General features: G+C 38.7%; 1 protein-coding gene across 1 annotated transcript in view; it reads right to left on the bottom strand.

The window, feature by feature from the left end:
* clmpa (CXADR like membrane protein a) overlaps positions 1-25063 on the bottom strand; it is a 61283-nt gene that overhangs the window by 6586 nt on the left and 29634 nt on the right. The window contains exons 2-5 of the mRNA XM_081354785.1: positions 10687-10844; positions 7896-8094; positions 6050-6217; positions 2438-2560 (exon numbers count right to left, since the gene is read on the bottom strand). Coding sequence (XP_081210911.1) covers positions 2438-2560; positions 6050-6217; positions 7896-8094; positions 10687-10844 — 648 coding nt within the window. The remainder of the gene's footprint in view (positions 1-2437; positions 2561-6049; positions 6218-7895; positions 8095-10686; positions 10845-25063) is intronic.

Raw genomic sequence — 25063 nt, 5'->3', positions numbered from 1 at the left:
CTGTCACTTTACGTTCGAAAATCGATTGCACAATCGATCGGACCAACCAACGCAAGTTTCGAAAACGAAAATAGGGAATCGATTTTAACGGTCTTTTCTTGGAGCGCGTCCAGCTCGTCATGTTATGCCCTCAGCGAACGCGCGTCATTTGCAACTGCAGGCTCTGACAAACACGCATAACAGCAAATGATCCTTCTGCATAATGTGTCTCTTTTTACTACAAAACTGTGAATTTTCCCGGTATTCAGACAGTCTCATGCATTCAGATACAGATTCGGGCTATGGTCTACAATCGCCTACGTAGGCGAAATTTGTTTGACATTTCTAATCGTAAACACAGCCATGTTGAAGAATGAGGTAATGTTTTTCATATATGCTGCTGCTATGGCAGTCCACTCTGCTTATTGCTTTTCGAGAATGTTGCACTAGTCATTGTGCGCGAAACTTCCCTCTTTCCCTCTTGCCTGTTAGTTGTCTGTGGATTTGCCCATATTTGGCGTTTTATTTTTCAATTTTCGATTTTACAATCGATTCAATGAACATGTCTCAAAAATCGAACAGGATTTTTTCACAAAAGTGACAGCCCTACATCCTAGCAACCACCCACAACATTCTATTCTATTCGCAAATCACACATATACAGTAGAGCCAGGAAGTGCCTAAAACTGTTTAAACATACTCACTATACACTACTGTATACAGCACGATTAATCGTGATCTCGATTCAAACAAACATGCGATGATAGCGATTCCGCTCTGTCTATTAAACCTTTGACAAGTACGATCACAGCGAACATTCAGATCTCACTGACCCAGAGTCAGCAGTTGTCATGTATACTATAGGTATGAAACAGCTTCACAGACCTTTCAGCCACACAGTATCATTACTTCTCTCTTACAAACATTCAAATTATTACAGTAATGAGTTTATAGTTTGGATATGGGCAGTCGTGGCCTAATGGTTAGAGAAGGTCGTGGGTTCTAGTCGATTTCTAGTGTCTGTGGTAGCGATCAAAATAGAGTAAATCACCTTTTGAAAGTAATTTGACGCTTCAAATAAAGATTGTATCAATTACACCATTACGCCAGTAGGAGGCAAGAAATTACTGTTTAAAAAAGTATTTATCATTGAATTGTTTATTCCAGATATTCGTTCAAAAACGCTGATTCATCCAGTAATGAATCAAGTAAAGTCATTGAATCATTCAATCAAACCTTTTTTTTATTTTTTATAATTCATTCAAATCAATGAAACATTTTTTAAATAGACTGGAGCAATTAACTTTTTTTAGAACCTCTAGTAAATTGCATGTTATTTTTGTTTAGTTGTTTATTCAGAATCGTGAGAGAATCGTGATCTCTCTTTTTTAAAAAAAGAAAACGAAATTGTGATTCTCAATTTATCCAGAAGCGTGCTTCTTTTAAAAAGAGTCATAAAATAAAGTTTTCATGCTCAGAATAGACTAACAAACAGCCTGTAACAAGCAGCCCCCTCTGCATTGCAGATACCTGAAGGAGTGTAACTCACCATGAGAATACTCCAGCAAACAGCACAGCATTAATCAACCTACCGCACTCACTATGCTCCTTCCTTTAATAACATGCCATTTTTTGCATGAATTATTTTTTTCTTTCCGCCACATAATTAATTATTTCTTCTAATTCCATCATCTGATATTTAATTATGCAGCAGAGCAGTTTGAGAAAGGTTTGGAGGAAGGGATTAAATCAATGAACTCTGTTAAAAAAAAGAATTAATTCTTTATTTGGATGTTAAATAGTGCTGAAAGATCGCACTGCATAGCAGAATTGGTCAGGATCTCACCGCCATCTTCACAAAAATACTGTGGCTTGCTATACAACAACGACTTATGCTGACAGTAATTCAATTACGTGTGAGAAGCAAGCATAAAACAGCAACGCAAACAGAAACACACTAGTCAAGTTCAGAATCACTACAAAATACAACTCATACTACATTGTGTCATGCAGCATGTATACTGTTAGTATGCTAATTTTCTGTATGCAATACTCAGACTGCCTATTGTATCCCACAATGCAAAGCAATGCACTCTATTTGACTTTCCATTTTCAGTTTGACAAACAAAGCAGTAGAAATATTGTGACATCTCCTTGGCTTATTGTTGTTGTTGTTTTTTTAGACTGCAAAGAATTACCCTTTTTTTGACAAATTAGCTTAAAAAATGCAATTTGCATTTTTTTTTTCAAGGTAATGGATAACTGGATGTCACTTGCTAAATTAAACATGAAGCACAATTAGGTAATGTATCAACAGTGTAGCATATTACTGTTTGAAGCATTTGTCAATGCATACTATGCACTATTTTTAGAAAACAGTAGGTAGTTGGCACAGTATGCAGTAAGATGTATGCCAATATGCCATTTTGAACTTAACCATACAAACACAGATACTTACAGTGAACTTTGACCTCTAAAGTGCAGTTTTCTTCTCCGACATCATTGATGGCGGTGCATTTATAGACACCTGCACTTTCCTTCGTCAGATTCTTCAGCGTAACAATCTCAGGGTTCTTCAGATCTTAAGACAAAAACACTAAGTTACTTTGATATGTTAATAGTTTAGACAGAATTGCACAGCATCCATCCAGACACATGACAAACAATAAATCCTATTTCTTCCATAATAATCTCCCATTCATTTTGTTGGCTGCTGGGTAGCCCCGCCCATATAAAAATAGAATTCTGGCAAATTTATATTCACTTTATATTCAAGATTTCCTCCCAAGTCTCTTATGCTCTCCAAGGTTGCATTTATTTAATACACTGTTTCTATTTTAAAATCTAATTTATTCCTGTGAATTTTCAGCATCATTACTCCGGTCTTCAGGTTCACATGATCCTTCAGAAATCATTCTAATATACTGATTTGGTGCTTGCTACAATTCCTGTCTCGTGTTCCCCTGTCTTGTGTTTAAGGACTCTTATTTTGAAGTGTATTGTTGTTCTTATTGTCCCTGCTTTTACTTCCTGTGATTGGTTCCTGTTTCCCTTGTTTGTTTCCAATGTTACCCTCGTTAATCACCACAGAAACTCACTAATTAAACACACCTGTTTCTTTCGCCAGTTTTGTTATCTTGTGTCTTTATACCCCAGTGTTTCTCTTGTTTTTTTTTTTCTGGTGTTGTCCTTTATTGATATTACGTGCGCGTTTATTTTAGTTCCGTTTCTCCCATGTCTGGAATATCCTGTTTTAAACAAAACAACAAAAGTAAATCCAGACAGAAAACAGGATATTTCTGTCTGGATTTACTTTTGTTGTTTTGTTTAAAGGTGCCCTAAGTAACGTTTTGATCAAAATGAACAGTAAATCCATCAATCCTTCTTCCAAAACATGTTTTTGTCTTTCCCTGATTCACTATGGTAAGCCCATTATAAGTGTTCGTATCAGTAAATAGAGAAACGTTGCTCCAGCTACTTTGAGGCATGTATGGTGTGGGAGTAGCAGGGGTTAGTTGTCACAACGAGCGAGAAAGGTTGACATGGCTTTATTTCACTTTATCACACTGGGCCAGATAAGGACACATTTCAGGCTTTATTTCACTTTATCACACTGGGCCAGATAAGGACACATTTCAAGCTTCAAGTACTAAACCGAAACACTAACCTCTGGTTAGTGTTGATTTCATCGAAACCTGATTTATGACATGAAACAACTTCTGAAAGTGTTCAGCTGAATGAACAGATCATGCTCTGCAAAATTTTCCACAAAGGCTAATGAAGGGTACAGAGCGCATTACATTGTACATACGTCACATCTCTTATCCGATCTCATAAGAGGGTCTAATTGAGGAGGTAGTGAAGCATGTGGGGTGAAAAATGCTGATGGAATTGATGTAAATTTAATTTGAGAATGCTTGCGGTGTTAAATTGTCCCTGTAGTGTCTTCATCTATTTTCTGCTCCTCCAGAGAGATGATGTCCACATGATTTACTCCCCACGCATGGAATATAAACTTAACGCTGCATTTTCTTTCTTCTCGGGAAAGCAGTATTGCGGAAGCAGAGCGAGTCAGTGTAGCGGTTAAAAACCTGAGCAACAGGTTACAGTCAAAAGATCATTTTCATGTACATCACATCTAAATGTGGCACAGAGAACTATTAGTAATAATTATCACTATTAAAATTTCCTCCTGCTTAAAGGTGATTTTTTTAATTCATTCTTTTAAGTCAGTTTATTGTTCATTGACTACTATTAATATGTCATTCATAGGTTTATCTCAGCCACAAGTTTAAACATTGAGACCTCCAGGCACCATATAAACATTGAGAGTGGTCCACACAGATCTGCCAATCTCTTTCCAGCTCAACCTATAGCGTGAGTTTGGGGCGTGGCTAGTGTAGCAGGCGGAGCCAGAGGGTGTTTAGCTGCTGTGGGACCATGACTGATGAGACGAGTTACCTGGGAAAAGACTTAAAGGGTCATTTCACCCATTTGAACATTGTTTTTTTTATTTAAAGTGGGTCATATATTTAGTCGAAATGTAAAATAATTTTTGAATTTGGTGCCTTCGTAACTGAGAAAAGACAAAAAATAACTTCAGAACGCATTTGTATGAAAGACAACAACTCCCACAATGCACCACATTGCACAGCTCCGCAAGCCACTCCCACTAATCCAGAAAGCGCATACAAGGCTAGCTACTACCAGAGCTTGAAATTCATTTCACATTCACACAAAATGTCTAGTTAGTTGGCGAACTCATATAGTGCATTACTCCTCGTTTGTATTTCTTTCGAAAAGGTGAATTATTGCATGGTACCTGGATGTTCAGTCAGAACATATGCGGTGCGAAACTAGGATAGTTCTCAACACAAACGTCCGTGTCCTCGTCTGATTCAGAGATTTCGTCCAGGAGAAATTGTCATCGTTGAAATTCTTTGCCGCAGACGGACTCTATCTCTGTGTTCGTAGCGGTTCGTAGCTGCATTGTGAGATCACCGGCGCCACCAGTCCGCCCTAACTCGAGCCAGTCCGGGCTCCCCGTCCGCGGCAGGCAGGTCTTCTGCCTCGGCTGCTCTTCGCTATAATGCGGCTTGTAAAGGTAGCCACAGACACCTGATTCAAGCATCAGACTTCCGAAATCCTCTTCTTCTATATCATATTGAGCACTCTCCTCCGCTATTGTCATAACTTTACATCTGTCTCCACAGCGCCTGTTAGCTTAGCTTCAAACAAGATGGAGGATATTGCTTTCAGTTTCAGAGAGTAAAGTCCCACCCACTGATCTGTAATAGGTCTGTAGCGTGAGCGCGCCCCACCCTGGGAAAGATGAGAAACTAGTGTCTGTAGTCTTAATAGAAATCCCCCCCTCTAACACTTCCTCCTACAATGACGCAAAATGACGATTTTTGCGTCATTGTAGGAGGAAGTGTAAGAGGTAAATAACAGATTTCTCCCGTCTCAGGGGAAAATGAGAGAGTGTTGCACGACCATTCAATAGTATGACTGGGTTTCTAACAATGCAAAGCTTAATGCAAATGGGTGAAGTGTCCCTTTAACTGTAAGCTTCGGGTACAGGAGTCTTCAAAGATTATACAGGTCATGAACACGAACAGGGAATTGCGATACAATGCGATACAATATATCATCATCATGCACCAATTCAGACAGAGAAATATTCCAGTTTATATTGTTTACTTTGATGTGTCCAGTGTAGACAGCCTCAAACAGCTGTGGCGAGTCATGTCAAAAAATTGGATCGGTTTATTATAAATGAGACGCACGCGTTCACTCTAGACAGAGCGATACTCAATTGCTTACTCATGACACAGGGCAATACAGCTAAAAGTATTCCTAATATATTGAAAGTAGCCTACTTTTACCTGTTGAGACATGCCTTCATGCCAACAAGTATGAGCTGTATTTGTGATGTTTGAGTTGGGAAAGGGGCGTTTGCAAAATATGTTGTATGTTTGTAATTCTGCGTGGTGCCACTAGTTCCAGAAACTACATACTTCAGCTTTAAAGACGTAAATGATAAAACGCTATTACTTTTCTAAGAGCTCACCTATGAGGGCCAGAGGTGGGAGCTTGCCAACATATTTTCCCTTGTCCAAGACTCTCTCCCATTTGTAGCTGATTGGGTCAGAACCATCTGTGGACTTGCAGCTCAGTCTGACATCACTTCCTTCCAGCAGACGACCCTCCATCCAACAGCGTGGTTTGGACGGCTTCACTGCACGTTGCAAAACAGACATGGTAAAATACACATGGTAAGGTAAACATTAAGTCAAGTTACCTTTATTTATATAGTGCTTTTTACAATACAGATTGTTTCAAAGTAGCTTTACAGTGATGACTGAAAAATGATGCATTTCGGCTGTTGTTCAGCTGAAGTCAGTTGAGTGTTGATTCAGTTCCGTTGCAAAGATCATCGGTTATTAAATTAGTTAATTTCATCTATAAAGCAGTTCTGCTAAAAATGATGACATCGCCCAGCTCCGTTCAGTTCTTGTACAACAGCGCCAGTACAGTCAGATCAATAATATTGTTGAATATAATTAAGTGTCCCCAACTAAGCAGGCAAAGCAGGCCAGAGACGACATTACATCATGGTATGAATTTTCTTATACTGTAATGTAGGTATTTTAGCAAAGAATTTGCTTATTTATAACATAACTACATAGTTTTGGACAATCCAATGAGTGTTATATCACAATACAGGTATTTTAGCTAGAAATTCAACAAAGAATTGGCTTATATATTAAATAACCAGGTAGTAATGCATATCTTTTGATAATCGAGTGAATTAATTAATTTACAAATAAAAGATATTCCATCTGGATAAACTCATTTGATTATTTGCTTTTTAAATGATTTTTTTTTTCATAATATAATATTTATAAATCTTGTGCTAAATAGCACTTGAGTTTAAAGACTAAAAAACAGTCAAACTAATTTTGGGACGAGTAGTTTAGAGGATGTAAGCAAAACCAGTACACGCACATGCACTTTTACCCTTTTTGCATCATTCCCCATTTAGATTTGTTTTTCCTCACATCATGAAACCTTTTAAAACCCAGTGTGATGCCAGCGAGTTCTATAACATGAATCTGTAAAACAACCCGTTCACCATTCGGTCCTCGACCCCCCGCTCCTGCCCACCCCGGCCATCAGCATCTGCTCCTGCCGCCTCTATCTGCTGAGCCAGGACAATTCTGTCCCGGCACTCGCAGGGGGGGATGCAATTACAGCCGCTGAGTGGGATGCAAGTCCCCTCCATCTCCCGACTCTGTCAGGATCACTTACTGCGCAAAGAGGAAGCTGCAGCCTCGTCCTTTGCCAAGCCATTATCTTTGTGTTGAACAAGACAAATGCTAATGTTTGCCCCTCGGAATCGAGCGTGTCGTTTCAAAGCTACGGATCATTTGTACAAATGCATGCGTAAATTTGTGGCGCTCTTAAATGTCTTTATATAGCTGTCGAAGCGGTTAAGAAGGAATGAGGGAATATAGAAAAAAAAAATGGGGGAAAGCAGACGTATAATGTTTCTGTGCAAGAAGAAGTGTTTATTCAACACATCCTCGCAATAATACATGTTGAATGAGCAACTTAGCCTGATTTATGTGTTTTGGAAGTTCAACTCTAGTGTGTCGTATAAATGATGTAGATGTTTACATGTGATTTTCTCTCCGTGCTATCATCCATAATGTGTCGTTTTTATTGTCACACAGTCGCTGAATGTCATTTCACGCCAAGATCGGGGCACAACTGGCGCACTACGCCCAGAGACAACATCCTGGTGCTATTTTTGTACCCCTTACTCTGTGACATAAGCATCTGTCATGTCTTTTTCGTTCTCCAGGCCTAGAAGAGGAGTTAATTAAAGCCAAGCTGCAGGGCCAAAGACTCACGGAGCACGATGAGTTTGACTGTGTTCCAGTAGTACTTCCCGCCGTTCTTGACCTTGCAGATGTACTCTCCAGAGTCTGTGAGCGAGAGGTCACTGATCATGAGTGAAGCGTCTCCCTTCAGATAGTCGCCCGATAGGGACAGCCGTCCAGCTTCACTCTCATTGGGGTCGTAGATCCGACCCCCAAAGTAGGTGATCAACTGGTGAAAGAGGAAACATACAGCGAATTAATAATTAAGCTTTTGAAAATCTATGAGCTACGGTTAAAATCCAGTGAGGGTTGAGTCACACGCCTGCAGTTAGAGTCTGCTAAACTCTGATGTCACTGCGAATCAGGCCTTTCTTTGCTTGGTTATATTTGTCTTTCGGTGTCCCTGATACTCAACTTCATTTGGTAAAGCACTGCTAAAGCTATTCTGCACACCACAAACTGCCCTTTTCACTTAGAAAAATTTCCTTTTATTTAACATTTACTAAAAGTTCATCTTGATAAAAACACTAAGAATTTAGCTGTTTTTTTACATTGACAATATGTTTCTTGAGCACCAAATATTAGAATGATTTCTGAAGGATCATGTGACATTGAAGACTGAAGTAATGAGGCTGAGAATTCAGCTTTGCATCACAGGGATAAATTACATTAAAAATTATATTAATATAGAAACAGTGATTCTACATTATAATACTATTTCACAAAATTACTTTTTTACTGTATTTTGCTCAAATAACTGCAGCCTCTCAAAGGGATAATTCACCCAAAAATGAAAATGCTGTTATTATTTACTCACCCTCATGTTGTTCCAAACCTGTCTGAGTTTCTTTCTTCAGCTGAACACAAAAGAATATATTTTAAAGAATGTTGGTAATCAAACAGTTGACGGTAGCCATTTACTAAGTCATAGCATTTTTTAAAGGTGCTGTATGTAGCTTTTCTACCAAAACAAATCCTTTTTTTATTGCCTGTGTATAATGGGGTTGTAATCTCACATTAAAATTATCCGATTTGCGGGTTTTGCTATTACCTCTGAAAGCAAGTATTCTTATTTTAATGTGAAGGTCCCGGGTCGGATTTACCGCCAGTGACGTCACCTGCATGCGCACTCCTGAGCCTCTCGCCTCATCTAGCCTACTGACTTTGCACTCAACAGCGACGACACTGCAACTTATGACATGTCTGATAACACTAAGAAACGACCTGCGCCCAGCAAAACACAGACTCCAACACAAACTCCACATATTGATAAAAAACAAAAACAAAAAGTTTTTTCTGCTGAAGCTCGTAAGGCCAGACGTGAATCGGATGAATTTCGGGTAAAAAAACACGGATCAACATCGGCAGGGCATTTGAATAATGGAGAAACCTTATCTACAAACCTAGAATGTACATTTCCTGAAGAAAATGTGAAGTGGTGCTTGCAGTGACAGAATTCGGCACGGTTGCTAGGGTTCCATACTTATCATGGTACGAGCATGGAGCATTAGTTCAACGTCAAGCTGATAAAAGTAGCCTATTATTGTAACGTTGCAGTGGGAGTTTGCCTGAGTTTCCAGCATGTTGTGGGATGCTTTGTGTGTTACGTCCGGTTGTGTCTCAGTCTGGCCGGTACCCACAGTGCTCGCTCATAAATTCGAGCACGCGTAAGAGCACGCCCTTGTAAACTTATTGGTTGCAATCTGAAACATCACCGCTAGAGGCCGCTAAAAACTACATACAGCACCTTTAATAAATCAACTGTTTGATTACCAACATTCTTCAAATATCTTCTTTTGTGTTCAATAGAAGAAAGAAACTCATACAGGCGTACATAAAAATATCTTACAGGCCATTCACTTTTGAACGGTAGAGAAAAAGCTAAAATGCAACTTAAAGTTTGAATTGTTGGTAGGGATGCACAATATATCAGCCACCATATCGATATCGGCCGATATTATGTTCATTTTTAATGCTATCGTTATCGGCCCAATAAAAACAATTGGCCGATATATTAGTGCCAATAAATAATGTATTTTTCCTTCAGCTGAGACACTTCAGATGCGCACTGTTTGCCATGATGTTTTTGAAAAAAGGTGCAACACAAGTCTGTCATATAGGCTATATAAAATTATTATGAGAACATCGTTATAATTGTGTGCTTGGGACATGGATTTTAATGGTGAGACTTTTGTTTTTGTAATCAGGATCTTTAAATTTAGTTTAAAACTCTAAGTTTCGATTTATCTGCCTATATATCAGTTATCGGCTTTCAAATGTAAATAATTATTGTTATTGATATCGGACAAAATTTTCATATCCCATCCCTAATTATTGGTGGCATTTAAGTGTACAAGTGTATACCCCTAAAATATAGATTTATCACTTTAAAGGGCTACATGCCATTTAGAAAAATAGCTCTGAAATGATTCGTCTCTGGCAGGAAGTTCAATCGGCAAAAGGTTTGAACCTTCTTGTCAGATATACTGTGTCGGGAAGGACCTCAGGGAGCAGCTTGAGCCGTGGCCAGATTAAAATGTAAAACTTGTCCTCGGGCCAATTCCACATCATTAGGTCATAAAAGTAATTGTTGGGAGTGATACGAGGCAAACCAGTGACATTAAAAGAGAGCAGTTTTCACAGTGCTGATTGAAGCACCAGTTGATAGTACAGTTTACAGAAAGACAACCCTTCCCATAATCGCAGCAAAAAGCACTGCACTGCAGATCAGCGAAGGCCAGCATCAGCGGCGCACTGTCGCATACACACACACACACACACACACACACACACACACACACACACACACACACACGCTCACCACTGTCTGCCGTGAGCTGGATTTATGCAGCATCCACTCTATGTCCAGCAGGGTAATGTCGGCTTGCCACAGCTGATGGTGGCAAGGCAGCGTGGCATTGTCTCCGACCACTCTCTTCATCTCCGTCTGGCCATTCGCCTGAAGCACACTCAGCAATACTATGGAGAGAGAGACAAAGAGAGAGGAAGAAGCGTTAAGGCCCGATGCCAGGGAGAAGTTATAGGACGGAAGGGCTTTAGTTGGCTTTACTGCAGGATGCAGAGGTAGATATCATGCAGGCATCAGGGATATCACGCGACTGATCCAATGCGCTCACACACACACGCGCGCAGCGGCACGGCTCTCATCCAGAGCAGAGAGAAGATGATTCAGGCTAGAGGCCAGAGGCTCCATGGAGACAATCATTGTTCTACCCTCAGATAAATTCCTGGAATTGGACAACGGTTTAACAGCCAAGTGGCCACTTTTCACACTGAATAGGAAATCATCTCCATAACACAAGGGAGGTATAGGACTATTAGCGACTGCTGGAGATGAAGGCAGCCATGCTTCTGAATTTATTGAGGTTGAAGCATTTTGTCAAGTCTAGTCACATTTATCCATTTAAAGCAGCTTCACGGTAATAAACAGGAAAATAACACACATACATTTCATCAAATATCAGACTAATTCAAATTCTGCTGTAAAGCAGCTCTACAAAGACAATAATGTCATTATTTAGTTCAGTTGATCCAGTTAGTTCAAGAAGTGTAAAGGTCATCAATCATGAAATGAGTTTGATTCAGCAATAAAGCAGCTCTATAGAAGACATCAGTGTCATATTCAGCTCCGTTTAGTTCAATGTTGATTCACATTGTAGATGTTGCAGAATTCATCAATTATGAAACGATGTCGATTCAGCTATAAAGCAGCTCAGCAGAAAACAGTGGTGTCATCATCATCCAGCTCAATTCAGTTAGTGTCAGTGCAGTCAAAATCCATAATATTACTGAATATTAAGTGTCCCAAAAAAGCAAGCCTAAGGCCACAGTGGCAAGGAGCCCGAACTCCATCAGGTGACGGAAATGGAGAAAAAAACCTTGGGGAGAAACCAAGCTCACCAATTCTCATCTGGCCGAATGAACGAACATGGTCACATTTTGTCTCCAATACTGATTTGTGCTAATCGGTGTTACAACCCTAATTTCCTCCATTCCAAACCATCACAGCCTCCCAGCGTTCCCCATCACGATACATTTTCCGCTCATCAAGAGATAAAACGCAGAGAGTGGACGTCCCGCAGCGCTGCTACTGTACTTTAACACCATTTGCGTTTGAACTTCTCTACATTGACACAGGGAGGCAGCTAAATGAAGGCCAAGCTAATTAATTCCCAGCATGCATTCTGAATGCAGAAATAATGCCCACACAGCCAGATGACAAGCAGACAACTCTACACCTCAGCCATATGCAACAGCCTTATGCTTGAATAATCCTGATAATGTGAGACATATCATCAAAAATCTTCGCTTTGGGCAGTGATCAGAATTGAGCACACTGCATACTGTGTTCTCCTTTATAAAAATAGAGAGAGTGAATGTTTTAAATAGAATTATTTCACATGTTCAATTCAGTTTGGGGTAAATGTCTTCACTTCTGGCAGACTAATCAAATAATAGTCAAGAAGATGGTTCATTTAGCTTCTGGTTCATTTGTCACACTAGAAATAGAAGTTTAAACCATTGCAGTTTTCAGTATGCACATTTTTGGCAAATCTAGTAGAAATATAGAAAACTGGGAATTGAACATTTGCATACATGCAGCATACGTCCCAGGTGTAGGTGTGTTGCATATGGCTGAGGTGTAGAGTGTAGAGTCTTAAAAAAACTGAATGTTGTATGACATTTTAAACAAGTGCCAAATCTTAAAAAAAGAAAGAAAAAAGACCATTTGTTACCATTCTGAAAAGCTTCAGAAAAATTACCATATTTTTTTTTTTTAAGATTAGATTTAACTGAGAAGGGTCATGGCACTTGCATATTGTTGTCCTACTGTTAGTTTAACTGCTTCTATTGTTCTCATTTGTAAGTCGCTTTGGATAAAAGTGTCTGCTAAATGAATAAATGTAAATGTACTACTTTAATAGGCTGTAGGCCTACTCAATGTCGTCCAGTAAACAGAGAAGAAAATACCAAAATATATTTAAAAAATATAGAGCCTGGTCTCATTAGAACACTATTCACCTTAATTAAAATCACAATACTGTTAATAATTTGAACGATGCCTGTGGAACATTTCATTTTCTCCTCTTAATGTTGGATGACGTCGTACCATGTGATATTTTAAGAACATCAAAGAGACTTTTCTGGCTGTTTATTCAGCGAAAGCGTCTATCTTGGTATTAAATGGGTTAAAATGCAGGCCAGCTAAAATGGGTTGTGATGGAAGCAGGTGAAATCTGCAGGCATTAGCATTAATATGGGACACATTACAGAGAATCAGGTTTTTCTTCAAAGGAAATGATAAGATCAGATAAATCCTCATCTGCATGGCCTCGCAGTGTCGTGGAAATCCATCTTTGAAACACAGTGAAATCATGGAGATCTGGCATTTACTGCCTTGAAGTTAAGATTAAGATAATGATACAGTGTTTGATTTACAAAGGTTTTAAAATAAATGTTCAGAGTCGCATACTTTCATACAACTCGCACTGTATTCACAGAATACCTCGATATTTGCCAAACAACATTCTGCATATATATCCCATAATGCAATGCACTCCAGCTGATCTGTCATTTGCTGCGTGACACATGAATGAAAAAATACTATTTTACAATTTTAAGATATTTTTCTTGACATTGGATTGGAACGACAAGGTGTTTTACACAAGATTGGATTTAAAATACAAAATATTATTTTAATTAAATTATTCAATGAATTCAAATCAATACATATAATAAAAAAACATAATATTTAAAAATTGTATTTACATAAACTATTGATTATATATATGATTATTTATTATTATAACATTTTATTATATCTAAATTTAATACTAATATACTAATAAATATTAAATGTATTAATAAATAGTAATAATACATTTTATTATATAGCACTTTTTAATTGTTCACTGAATTAAAATATATATATATTTGTAATTATTATTATTAGTAGTACTTACAAATATCAAGCAAACTTTACATTCAATCAGATTAATACTGAATACAACCTAATGCCCGTGATGCATCCCAATCAATTTCAAACCCAGTTCATTCATCTATCCCAGAGGACAGGTCCCCCGAGTAAGCCTGGTTTCTCCAAAGGTTTTTTTTTTCTCCATTTCTGTCACTTGATAGAATTTGACACTGTCGTTTTTGGCTTGCTTAGTTAGGGACAGTTAATATCCAGCAATTGAACTGATCCAGTTAACTGATTCGAGCTGAATAATCTCACTATTGTCTTCACTAGAGATGCTTATAGCTGGATTTAACTCATGAATAATGAATTAACTTTATACAGTTATTGAACATAACTGAATTAACACTGAACTGAATTGAGCTGAATGATACGATTATCTTGCAATTATCTTTTTTTTGGGGGGGGGGGGGGGGGGGGGGGGGGGGGGGCTGATCACACACTGGTTCAAGATACAGTTTACCAGAGTGCGCATGCTCATTGGTATACAAAAGCATTTGGGAAACACATAAAGGAGCATTTCTCTAGCAGTACTAAACCAGTTTGAAATTTTTGAAGCACACAAAGGTATCCATGCAATTATTTCTAAACCGTAAGGTAGGAGCCTGTGGGCCGGGTCATGTTAAGTTCTCAGCTGGAAAAGGCTTGGATGAAATGGCCATGTTAATGCCTGCAGAGCGAGAAAGGCTGAGTGTTCATCTCTCATGTTCTGCCATCAGCTGCAGCTTGAGATTTTCTAGCCCCTTTAGGCACATGGTGGCTCAGTTTGGGGGGAAAGAGAGTGAAAGAGCGGCTCATTAACAATAGGAACCAAGCAGCTTGGCTGAGAAGCACCAAAAGCTGGTGGAAAAGCAGATTTCTGTGAAGATGCCCTAGGGGGAGTTGTGCTCCAGTAAATTCTCCTCCCCACAGATCACAGCAATCTTATTATAGAGCAGCCAATAACACACATCACATACACACCCTTCAAACTGTCCAAAGACATGGTGCATAGCCTTCACAATCTTTACATGGCACTCGGACTTCGCCACGGGACAGAGCTGTGATCTACCACCCAATAGCGTTCTCCACACTTCAAGCAAGAACAAGTTAATAGAGGAAAGATCTTGCAGCTGAGATCTAATTAAAGGGGACCTATTATGTCTTTTTCAAAATTCTTGGTCTACTAGAACAGATTATCATGCTTGATTAAAAATGTATTTTAAATTGTTGCAGCACAACACTCTGGGTGCGTTTCCTGAAAGCATCATTAGTCACCTATGGTCACAAGTCCTGACATTATCTGCATAGTTCAAGGAGTCGTGTTTCCCGAAATCATGGTTCAAGTAAACATTTGCAAACAGCATTGCGTGGATGAAACCAAAGCTCCTGACCTGTGGTTATAGAAATATAGTTTCTTGTTTGCATGCCATGAGGACTTAAAGGATATGTATGTGATTCTCATAGATATGTGAAAGACCGACTCTTCTGAAGAAGATCAACGCTACTTCATAATTGCTTCAACTTTGGCCCCGCCCACTGGCGTGTTAGTGACATGAAGAGGAGAGAAGAGGGATAGAGGACCACTGGACTAAAAATAACATTACTGTTTAGTGTTCACTCTTCAGAGTGTAGTGATTGGTCAACCGCTTCGAGCATGTTTCGGAAATGTCACACCTCTTACCATAACCGCGAGTTTCAACACATTACTAACGCAACTCAACCAGGCCTCGCTCCCTTTTTTCCCGCATATGCCTTAGGCGTGAATTATTTAGAGGGATATTGTGACATGCACACTCCCGGAAGAAAACTCAAGACTACAATCAATGCTTTTCAAGGAGTTCAGAAACAGTGTGCACTGATATAGAAATAACTCCCTTTGGAGAGAATGTGTTTTTGTAACTTTGCAGACATTTTTCATGCTCAAACAGCAACATTACACACTAAAGAAAGAAGACAAAAGCATAATAGGACCCCCTTTAAAGGGTTAGTTCACCCAAAAATGAAAATTACCCCATGATTTACTCACCCTCAAGCCATAGCTGTACAGTATATGACTTTCTTCTTTCAGATGAATACAATAAGAGATATATTAAAAAATGTCCTGGCTATTCCAAGCTTTATATTGAATTTTGAAGCCCCAAAAAGTGCATCCATACATCATGGCTCCAGGACCAGAGCCAGGACATGTTTTAATATATCTCATATTGTATTCGTCTGAAAGAAGAATGCCATATACACTTAGGATGGCATGACGGTGAGTAAATCATGGGGTAATTTTCTTTTTTGGGTAAACTAACCCTTTAATGGTGCATGCATCGCTTTAGTGAGGGATAGGGTGTTACCCCAAATATTAAACTATAAAGAGTAACTACTGTAGTCCCACAGCATTTGTGCAACAGCTATTTATTTTTTTTCATCAAGTTTCACAATACAATGGGGGGGTGGCGCTAAATCATTAATTCTTTCTCACAGCTAAATCAAACCTTCAACGTCTCTTCTCCCTTGCATGAGGCTGGAATGTTAGATTCATTTTAGTGAGTCAGTTTGCTCAGACGGTTTTCATTGATTCAAGTTTCAGTTATGTAAACTAGATTTTCTAGTTTCATCGGTTGTATTAAGTGTAATTTCATATGCTGCAATGCTGTTGTTTGTATATTTAAAAAGATATTCTGTCCATTAATGGTTAGTTTACTCAAAAATGAAAATCATGTGCTTCCAAACCTGTATGACTTCTTGTACAGAACTCAAAATAAGATATATTGATGAACATTGGGTTCGAAACATCATTGGACCCCATTGACTTTCATTGTATGGACCAAAAGAAAAAACTTTTAAAATATGTTTTATGTTTCACAGAAGAAAGTCATACAGTACATTGTCAACATCGGTTTTTGCATTTCATATTTAATATGTTCATTTCTGTTTCTTTGTAAATATTTGATAAATTTACTAGCAATTTCAATGAGTGAAAACAGTCCAATTAAAATCCTTTAAATTGAAAAAGTAAGTACTACACCCATTATTTTCACTGTACAGGTTTGAAACGGCATGCCAAATTTTCTTCAGAAAATATAAAAATCTAGTTATTCTTTAATCTTTCCTCTTTTAGTTTTCTGAAAAACATTACTCTGGAGTGATGAGCCTAGTCTATTGCCTTTTGATTCAGCAAAGACAGAGGAGAAAACTGAGAAAATGGGAGAATGCACTTTGTTTTTCTGTAGTTGTGCTCACTCAGCTTTGCTGGAAACTGTAAATGCACACAAACGGGAAGAGGGAGAGGTGGGTTTGTTCTGGTGATGTATGCTTGAGTGTGTTTGGGGGTTGAGAGAAAGGAGAAATGAGAAAGGCAAGAACATACAGATAAATGTGCTTTACCGTGCAGCGCAGCACATGGTTCATCTTAAGACGATTTACACTGCATTTATCTGTCAAAGTTCCGACATTTTCTTGAAATATTTCACTCCGCTGCCGTTTAAAAGTTTAATATTACACATGAAAGTCTGGCGTCTCATGTGAACATCTTCCTAGAGTGAAACACTCTACATTAAAGCTGTATTTTATGTCTCAGCTGCCCAGATGAGTCTACTGAGCTATAAAAAAAGACAAAGATTGGTGCTGCATTACACAGTGTCCAGAAACGCAGCAGTAAATATAAGCGCTCTTTGGCCCAGCGCTGACAGGTCAAGTGCAGGTTCATGGTTCTGCTCTCTCCTTCCCACACAACATCGGACTAAAACAGCCTCAGAGCACATCTAATTTACAGCAGTGTTTGAAAGCAAAGGGAACTGAGGATTGTAAAGAAGCCTTATTGGAAAGATAAGCAATTTTACAAATTAAACTTTATTTTGGGCTGGGCGGTATGACTATACATTGCGACAACGATATAAAGGTCTATCGGTTTTGCTATTTTGTGTGTAAATATATCTAAAGTATGAAAAGAAAGGTGCATGAATAACAAATCAAGCAATTTTTGCGTTTAAAAGACGTCTAACAGCCGTCCAATCACAGCCCAGACATCTAGGCTAAAACGAGGCAAATTTGGGATGTCAGGGGAAATTTTATAGAAGTCTAACCATAGCCCAAGAATAGACGCACAGGCTACGCACAGAACATGTCAAAGAAATGAAACCAAACACCTTGTAATCACTGTTGACTTTGCTTACATAATGGAATATCATAGATCTCGCAAGTTATTTTGGCAAAAACGACATGTAACCAAATTAGATCAAATTAGTTAGAAGTGGGTTCCTCATAGCCGGGCTATATCGGGTCTATACTTAACCGAGATGGTGAAAGGAATATCATATTGCTTGCTGGGAAAGCAAAGGACGTGTTTAATGTTAAAATTAGTTATTAAGCGCAAAAAGCTTCAAACAAGCACTCATGAAGCCGGTAGCATGCACACAGAAATCCGCCACTCTTCGATCCCAAATTCTGTTCTCCTTCACGACTTTGAGATAATCATCTGACTTTTCACAGTGATCACCTCAGAGACATTCGGCTCAGGAAAATGTCCGATCTAGATCAGCTTATCTGTTGAGCTCATCTACCATTATGAAATCACATCACCATTCACCAATATTTCCCAATCAAATGTTCTGCATAAATGCTATTATCTGGCCTGTGGGTGTGGTGTGGTGTGAGGTGAGGAATGTTTCCTTCCCATTAAATCTCAAGCATTCCTTTCCAGTGACTGCGGGCGCCACTTTGATGGCAGGAATAATTCTCTAATCCCTTCCTGCTGCTGATGATATTCCAGCTCGTGGCATCAACACTCGTGAACACTATACCTGATGCCCGCTACGCTGCCGTCCAAACCACAGGGTGCTTGGTATACAAAAAAGAAAAGAGGGCACAACAAAATGCTTCTTGAGGCAGGGATTCGACTCCTCTCTGGTTTTCAGCTGGGCCTCTGGAGGATGATGAGCATCTCATTTGAATTGGAGGTGCTCAAGCTCCATGACACTCGTGTGAAAAAGCTCATTATCTCCAGCTGAACACCGCATGCGTCAATCACTCTTGGTGACAAGCAGAGAAAACAACGTGAACATCAGCCTGTTTATCTAACTGTCAGTGCATGCTGAACACAATGTGACAAGAAACATAAAGAACTGAGTTTTGTAATCAAACTTTTGCTGTATAAGCTACAGTAAGTTACCTGACACAGTAAAAGCTTCATGCACTCTCTTTTAATCCAAACGAATGTGGCTCTGCATCATTCCTGGGCTTTCCATAGTCACATGTAGCCAGACTTTTAAATATCAGCATAAAATTTGGTTCAACTTATTTTGGTCCAGGGCACTCACTTGATGTAGTGATATATACAGTGATATATAGAGGTGGCTAAATCTGAAATCAGTGGACTAGCTTGAAAATATGCTATTAACGGCCTGAAGGTGCTTTTGTGGCTGTAAACAGGATGAATTTAAAGATGCAACTTCTCACAGAGGGTTTTAAAACATGCACAAACAATTTAAAAAGTTAAAGCACATCACGATAAAAACGTTTTCAAGAAGTTGTGTCTCTAAGTTCATCAGCACTAAAAATATCTCAATCAAATCCAGTAAACTAACTGGTTGTTGCACGACCATTCTTACGCATTCTAACAGCAACATGTGCTTCTTTATAGGCGCTCACAGAAAAAGCCTAAGAAACATTCAGAGTGAAACTGAGGTCAATTAGTGCATGTCCATCAGAGTTTCACCCAATTCTAGTCATCCAGAAGGAAGCTGCAATGTCTCCTTGAAGCTCACTGTTCATTATAGAGATTCTACTTCAAATGAACACACACAGCTGACAGCAGATAAAGACACATGTAGACACACACACACACTTCCATGAACACACAGTACTCATGTGCTGTCCTGCTCTTCTTTAATGAGGAGGTGTTGTAGAAAGCTGCTGCACTGCAGAGCACATCTCTCTGGATCAACCACAAAACCAGCACGAAACGCTGCAATATTGACTCCACCATATGCAATATTTCACACATCTGGACTAAAAAAATGTGGGCAAACTCATCCCCTCAGCAAATCGAACAAACCCCTCAAGATTTCCTGTAGTTCTGATGATAAAAGCAAAGGAGTGAATGAAAAGGAAAGATTGATCACAAGAGAACTCTGATGGCTGGACTCAGCCATCTCTCTCTCTCTCTCTCTCCACCTGGTCTGGATCAGCCACAGGATCAAAGCCCCGTTCTGATGTCTCTGACAACACCAGGTCTCCATTTCACTTGTTACATTTCAGTCCCATCAAACAGACTTTTTCTAAATTAAACAATTGTTACACATTTGTGCAATTAATTTCAATGGGGAAAAAAAATGCATTTTATTCACTAACCACAAGCAGATTTTGAGATTTTTGAGGTGGAAATGGATTTATGCAACAACAACATAAAAAGCATTGATTACTATGTAATCGTAAACTGCAATACACAAAATTGTGGCAGATTTTGCACATTTACATTTACAATTTGGCCAGTCTAATTGAGTCACACTTTCTACAGATAATTTAGTTTAACTTAAAACATTCTGTCATCATACCCAACATGATGACACACACACACACACACACACACACACACACACACACACACACACACACACACACACACACACACACACACACACACACACACATATTCTTAGTGAATTTCCCCCTGAGTTTTAAAGCTATTCTCATACCATAAACATATTTCAGCCAAAACCATAAATCTTTTTGGCATCTACAAGAGACAATACAATCGCATCTCATACAGTATAGAGCTTTTCCCACAGAAATTCTTAAATCAATAGCTAAACATATCTATCAATACCAGACACAAACACTCACCCAGAATCAAAGTGCAAACAACAGAGCAGCTAAGATTTGCTCCAGTACCACTGCCTGCTTGATACAGGGCTACAGTTCACCATTGACCTGCTCCAATCGATACTTTAATACACTTTTTATCCTGCCACGTCCATTTTGCTGCAATTTGCAACTTTCATGCCCATTAGGTAGAAAATCTAGCTGACTGTGGGGGACGGCGGAAGAGGGAAAATGCATCTTTGTCTTCCCGAATCCATTGCTGACTACTCAACACAAATGGCTTGGCCCGTACAGAAGTTGAATTACAGTATCCCTCGCGGTCAAGTTGAGTTTCCCTTTCATCTAATGCAATTTACTATGCTAGGGGTTAGACAACATGGCTGGGGTTGTTTCACCACATGCATGTATATATGAAGTAGTTTACTAATTGAAATATAAACCCTGAAGTCTAAACTGTTTTTCTATGAATTTGCTGGTACACACAATAAAAAACTGTGGTTTGGATCATCTGGTCAGACCTTGTAGTTTGCGATGCAAAGAATGACAGATGCTCTTAAAAGCATGCGGTAGAGGCGGGTAACCGCTTTTATGACAAGAATAATTTGTTTGGTGCCTTTCACTAGCGTCGCAGCAAGGTTAGCCAAAGCATTCTGGGTGTTCACAAAGAGCAATGTGGAAACAACTCAACTCTTGAACATTCCATGCTAATTAAAAACAGACTTTCAGTGCTCTTATTTGTACACTGCAGCACTCAAAAGCACATGCATTAAAACCAGCTTTAAGACCAAAGCATTAGGGGTAATTCACTCTAAAGTGATCCTGTCATCATTTTCTCACCCTCGTATGCGGAAAACTAAAGCAGATATTTAGCAGAATGTCAACTTGTTCCAACAAAAAACAAAGTCATATAGGTTTGGAATGACATGAGGGTGAGTAAATAACAGAATTTGTATTTTTGGGGGAATTGTTCCTTTAAGATCTTGATCATGATTCATCCGAATCCTGGCCAAGGATAATAAACTTTGGTGGAGCTCTGAAAAAAATTAGCACATCAGCGTAACTCGGTAAGAATCCAGCGTCTCTCAGTGTAATTTAAAGCTCTTCATGAATCTTCATTACAGCCATAGGCGAAAACCGTGGGGGGTCAGGACCTACCCCATCTGAGGGTTGTCCTTGTCCCCCCCTAAAAGTATCATTAAAAACCATGCTGTGTATTGTAAATAATATAATGATATATACTAAAAATAACTGTGTAAGTAGTAAAACAATACAAATGCAAACGAGGCAAAATAAATGCGTTTCAAGTTTAGAAACATTCGGAGTCCCCCCTCCCTTGCCTCACAGTGCTTTGGCCCACTGCCTGCTTTCCCCCTTTACTTCACCTACACACACAAGTCCGGTGGGAGAGAACAAAGTTCTTCAGTACTTGTGGAACTCGAGTAAGTAGGCTGTCAAGGCTATTTTATTCACTATAAACATCGGATGAAGGGATTCTTTTCTCTTTAATACAGATGATGCTGAGTCATTAATAAATTAGTCATGACAAAAAATAGGCCTATATATTTTTCCATGTGTACGCTATGTTAGCCATTAAAACGTAACCTAACTTATTTAGTAGCTTGTTTAGTACCGGAACTTGTTGAATTGTAAGTCACTCATTACAACTAACATGAACTGATATTAGGCTAATTGTAGATCTTCTGTAGTGTTGGGATTTGCTCAACATGATGTTAAGTGGCAGATCAGTGCAGTGGTATTGTCTGTCCCAGATTAAACCTAAAATACTATGTGGAGGATGCAAGATGATTTAATAATTATAATATGACCGTGTGGTGAACCTATGAACCTAACTCATATTTAAGCAACTATCGCTTTGCTTTGTTGGCCAGATAAAATGACATAAGACATAAGATCATTTCATCTTTCAGCACACCAAAACGCCAAGTACAAAAAGTCCCCATATTTGTTTCCCCTTTAAAACTTGCTCTTGAGAAATTTTATGTTTATTGTCCCCCCCAACTGTTAGATGAAATTTACGCCCACGTTTACAGCATCTCATCTGCAATGGTTGAATCACCCAACTGGCAAAAATAGCTTACTGTTGTAATAAAACTAAGTAAATATAAAGCCCTTTTGCAAAACAGCAAATCAAACTCATACAGTCAACTCAGCCAACACACAATAAGATCTGAATAATGGGCCCATGATCACCACACTGTAAAAGTGGTAACCTGCAATTGTTTCCTTAAAGAGCTATTTCTATTTGTGTTGGTATAAATTAGTGTATTTAAGTTTTAAGTCAGAAATAATAATTCTGACTTAAATCAAACCAGTTAATTTAGATTTAATTTAGAACACGTTGTGTTCAGGCGGGAAGACGAAGACGGATCAAGATCAAGATCAAGATCAAAGTTTAATAATTCCTTCAGCAAGTAGACAGGTGATAGCAAACGCAACTTAACATAACGCGATCAGACAGAGAACGAATTTGAGGGGCCAACTTATATAGCAAACACAAATGAAGATGATTAATAGAACAGAGCTGAACCAAATGAACTCAATGTGACCATGGTAACAAAGGAGTGACGGGAAAACTGAACAAAGGAAAACATGTGACTAATGAAAACAAACATAACAGTGCACAGTTAGGTTAACTTTTTTTAGTGTATACGCTGCTCAACTGGGGTAAATACCGGGTCACTGCAACACGCTGTTTGCATCTGTGAAAAACATGCTTTTTTAAAGGAACACTCCACCGTTTTTTGAAATAGGGCTTATTCACCTTCTTTCCTACATTTAGATAGGTGGGCAAATGCATTTTTGTCTCAGTGCATGCATTGTTTTAGTTTGACAGGGTCGGCGCTAGCTTAGCTTAGCATAATGAATGGAATCCTTTGTTGCCAGCTAGCATGTCCTGAGTAAAAGTGATATATATAAAAAAAAAAAAACCCACCTAATTACTTCTTGTGGCCTGCATATTCACAACGAGTACAAATAGCGATGCAGATTAACACTAGGCGATTTCCTAGGCAGATATTGACTTATATATTAAGGACTATATTAGGGGGAAGCACAGGCGAAGCACTGCTACTTGGGCGTGATATCTCTGCGCCCAAGTAGTACTTCGCCTGTGCTTCCCCCTAATATAGTCCCAAGTCAATATCTGCATAGGAAATTGCCTAGTGTTAATCTGCATCGCTATTTGTACTTGTTGTGAATACTCAGGCCACAAGAAGTAATTAGGTGTTTTTTCTTTGTTTTTTGATCACTTTTACTCAGGACATGCTAGCTGGCAACAAAGGATTCCATTCATTATGCTAAGCTAAGCTAGCGCCGACCCTGTCAAACTAAAACAATGCATGCACTGAGACAAAAATGCATTTGCCCACCTATCTAAATGTAGGAAAGAAGGTGAATAAGCCCTATTTCAAAAAACGGTGGAGTGTTCCTTTAAGAGGACAATTTTATAGCATATACATACATAGCAAGGTTTTCTTGTACTGTTGCCCAACATCTTGCTCAACGTTCTCCTCCAAATACCGTGCAACGATAATTTATTATAGTACGCATAAACACACTGGTTTGTAGTGTAAATAGTTTTACTGCGTACTGTACTTTGTTATTCTTAGGTGTTTACAGCAGTTAATGAATTGGACGTCTCGCACATTCACAGAAAATACTTTACTTTCATCATTGAATTGGATATGCTCGAATAATGTTTTCCTCTGACATTGCAAATAAAAGAACTTGATTCTCTCCCTTCTATTATGCAAAATGGGTTAAACATGCTTTTTTTCGGGGCGTTACAAATGGCACAAATACCAGTAAACTGACTACACAGCAAACCTTAGTAAATCACGTTGCATGATTTATTTAAATACTCCACGCCCATAAATTTTGTGTCTGAAAGAAAATCTTCCACAAATGCATATGCTATAAGGTCAGTCGTATAACCCTGTCCACACCTTTTCAGTGCTAATTTTTCACTGTGTGTCTTTAGTAAATCCTGGCAGTAGTTTTGAAAGTCAAAAGAGAGTTTGCACTGGCGCAAACTGTCAGTAAATCTGGCCCTTTGCCTCATACAAAAAGCATAAACCACACAGAAGTATGGCTTTAGCATGTAATAATCACAAAAATAAATAAAAAACACAAATATATATCCTTTAAAAAAAATCCATTTTAATTATCAATGTATTTTTAGCAGTATTTTTCAGTGCTGAATGAATTATACTGCAAGTGCATTTATAAACATTTCTCTTGCATTGTCTGTTATCTTGGATGGATTTTTTTCCACTAAGCTCATACATAGCTATACATTCTGAAATTGCCTTCTCCATGAAGGATACATGTGACTCATGTTTTGGCAGGAATTTGGCAAGGTTTCTTGGAAGACAGCATAATTATGCTA

Source organism: Scardinius erythrophthalmus (genome assembly GCF_964197995.2).
Source record: "Scardinius erythrophthalmus genome assembly, chromosome: 23".
Classification (NCBI taxonomy): Eukaryota; Metazoa; Chordata; class Actinopteri; order Cypriniformes; family Leuciscidae; genus Scardinius; species Scardinius erythrophthalmus.
The sequence above is the reverse complement of the archived record's forward strand: the minus strand, read 5'-3'. Positions and strand labels throughout refer to the sequence as shown.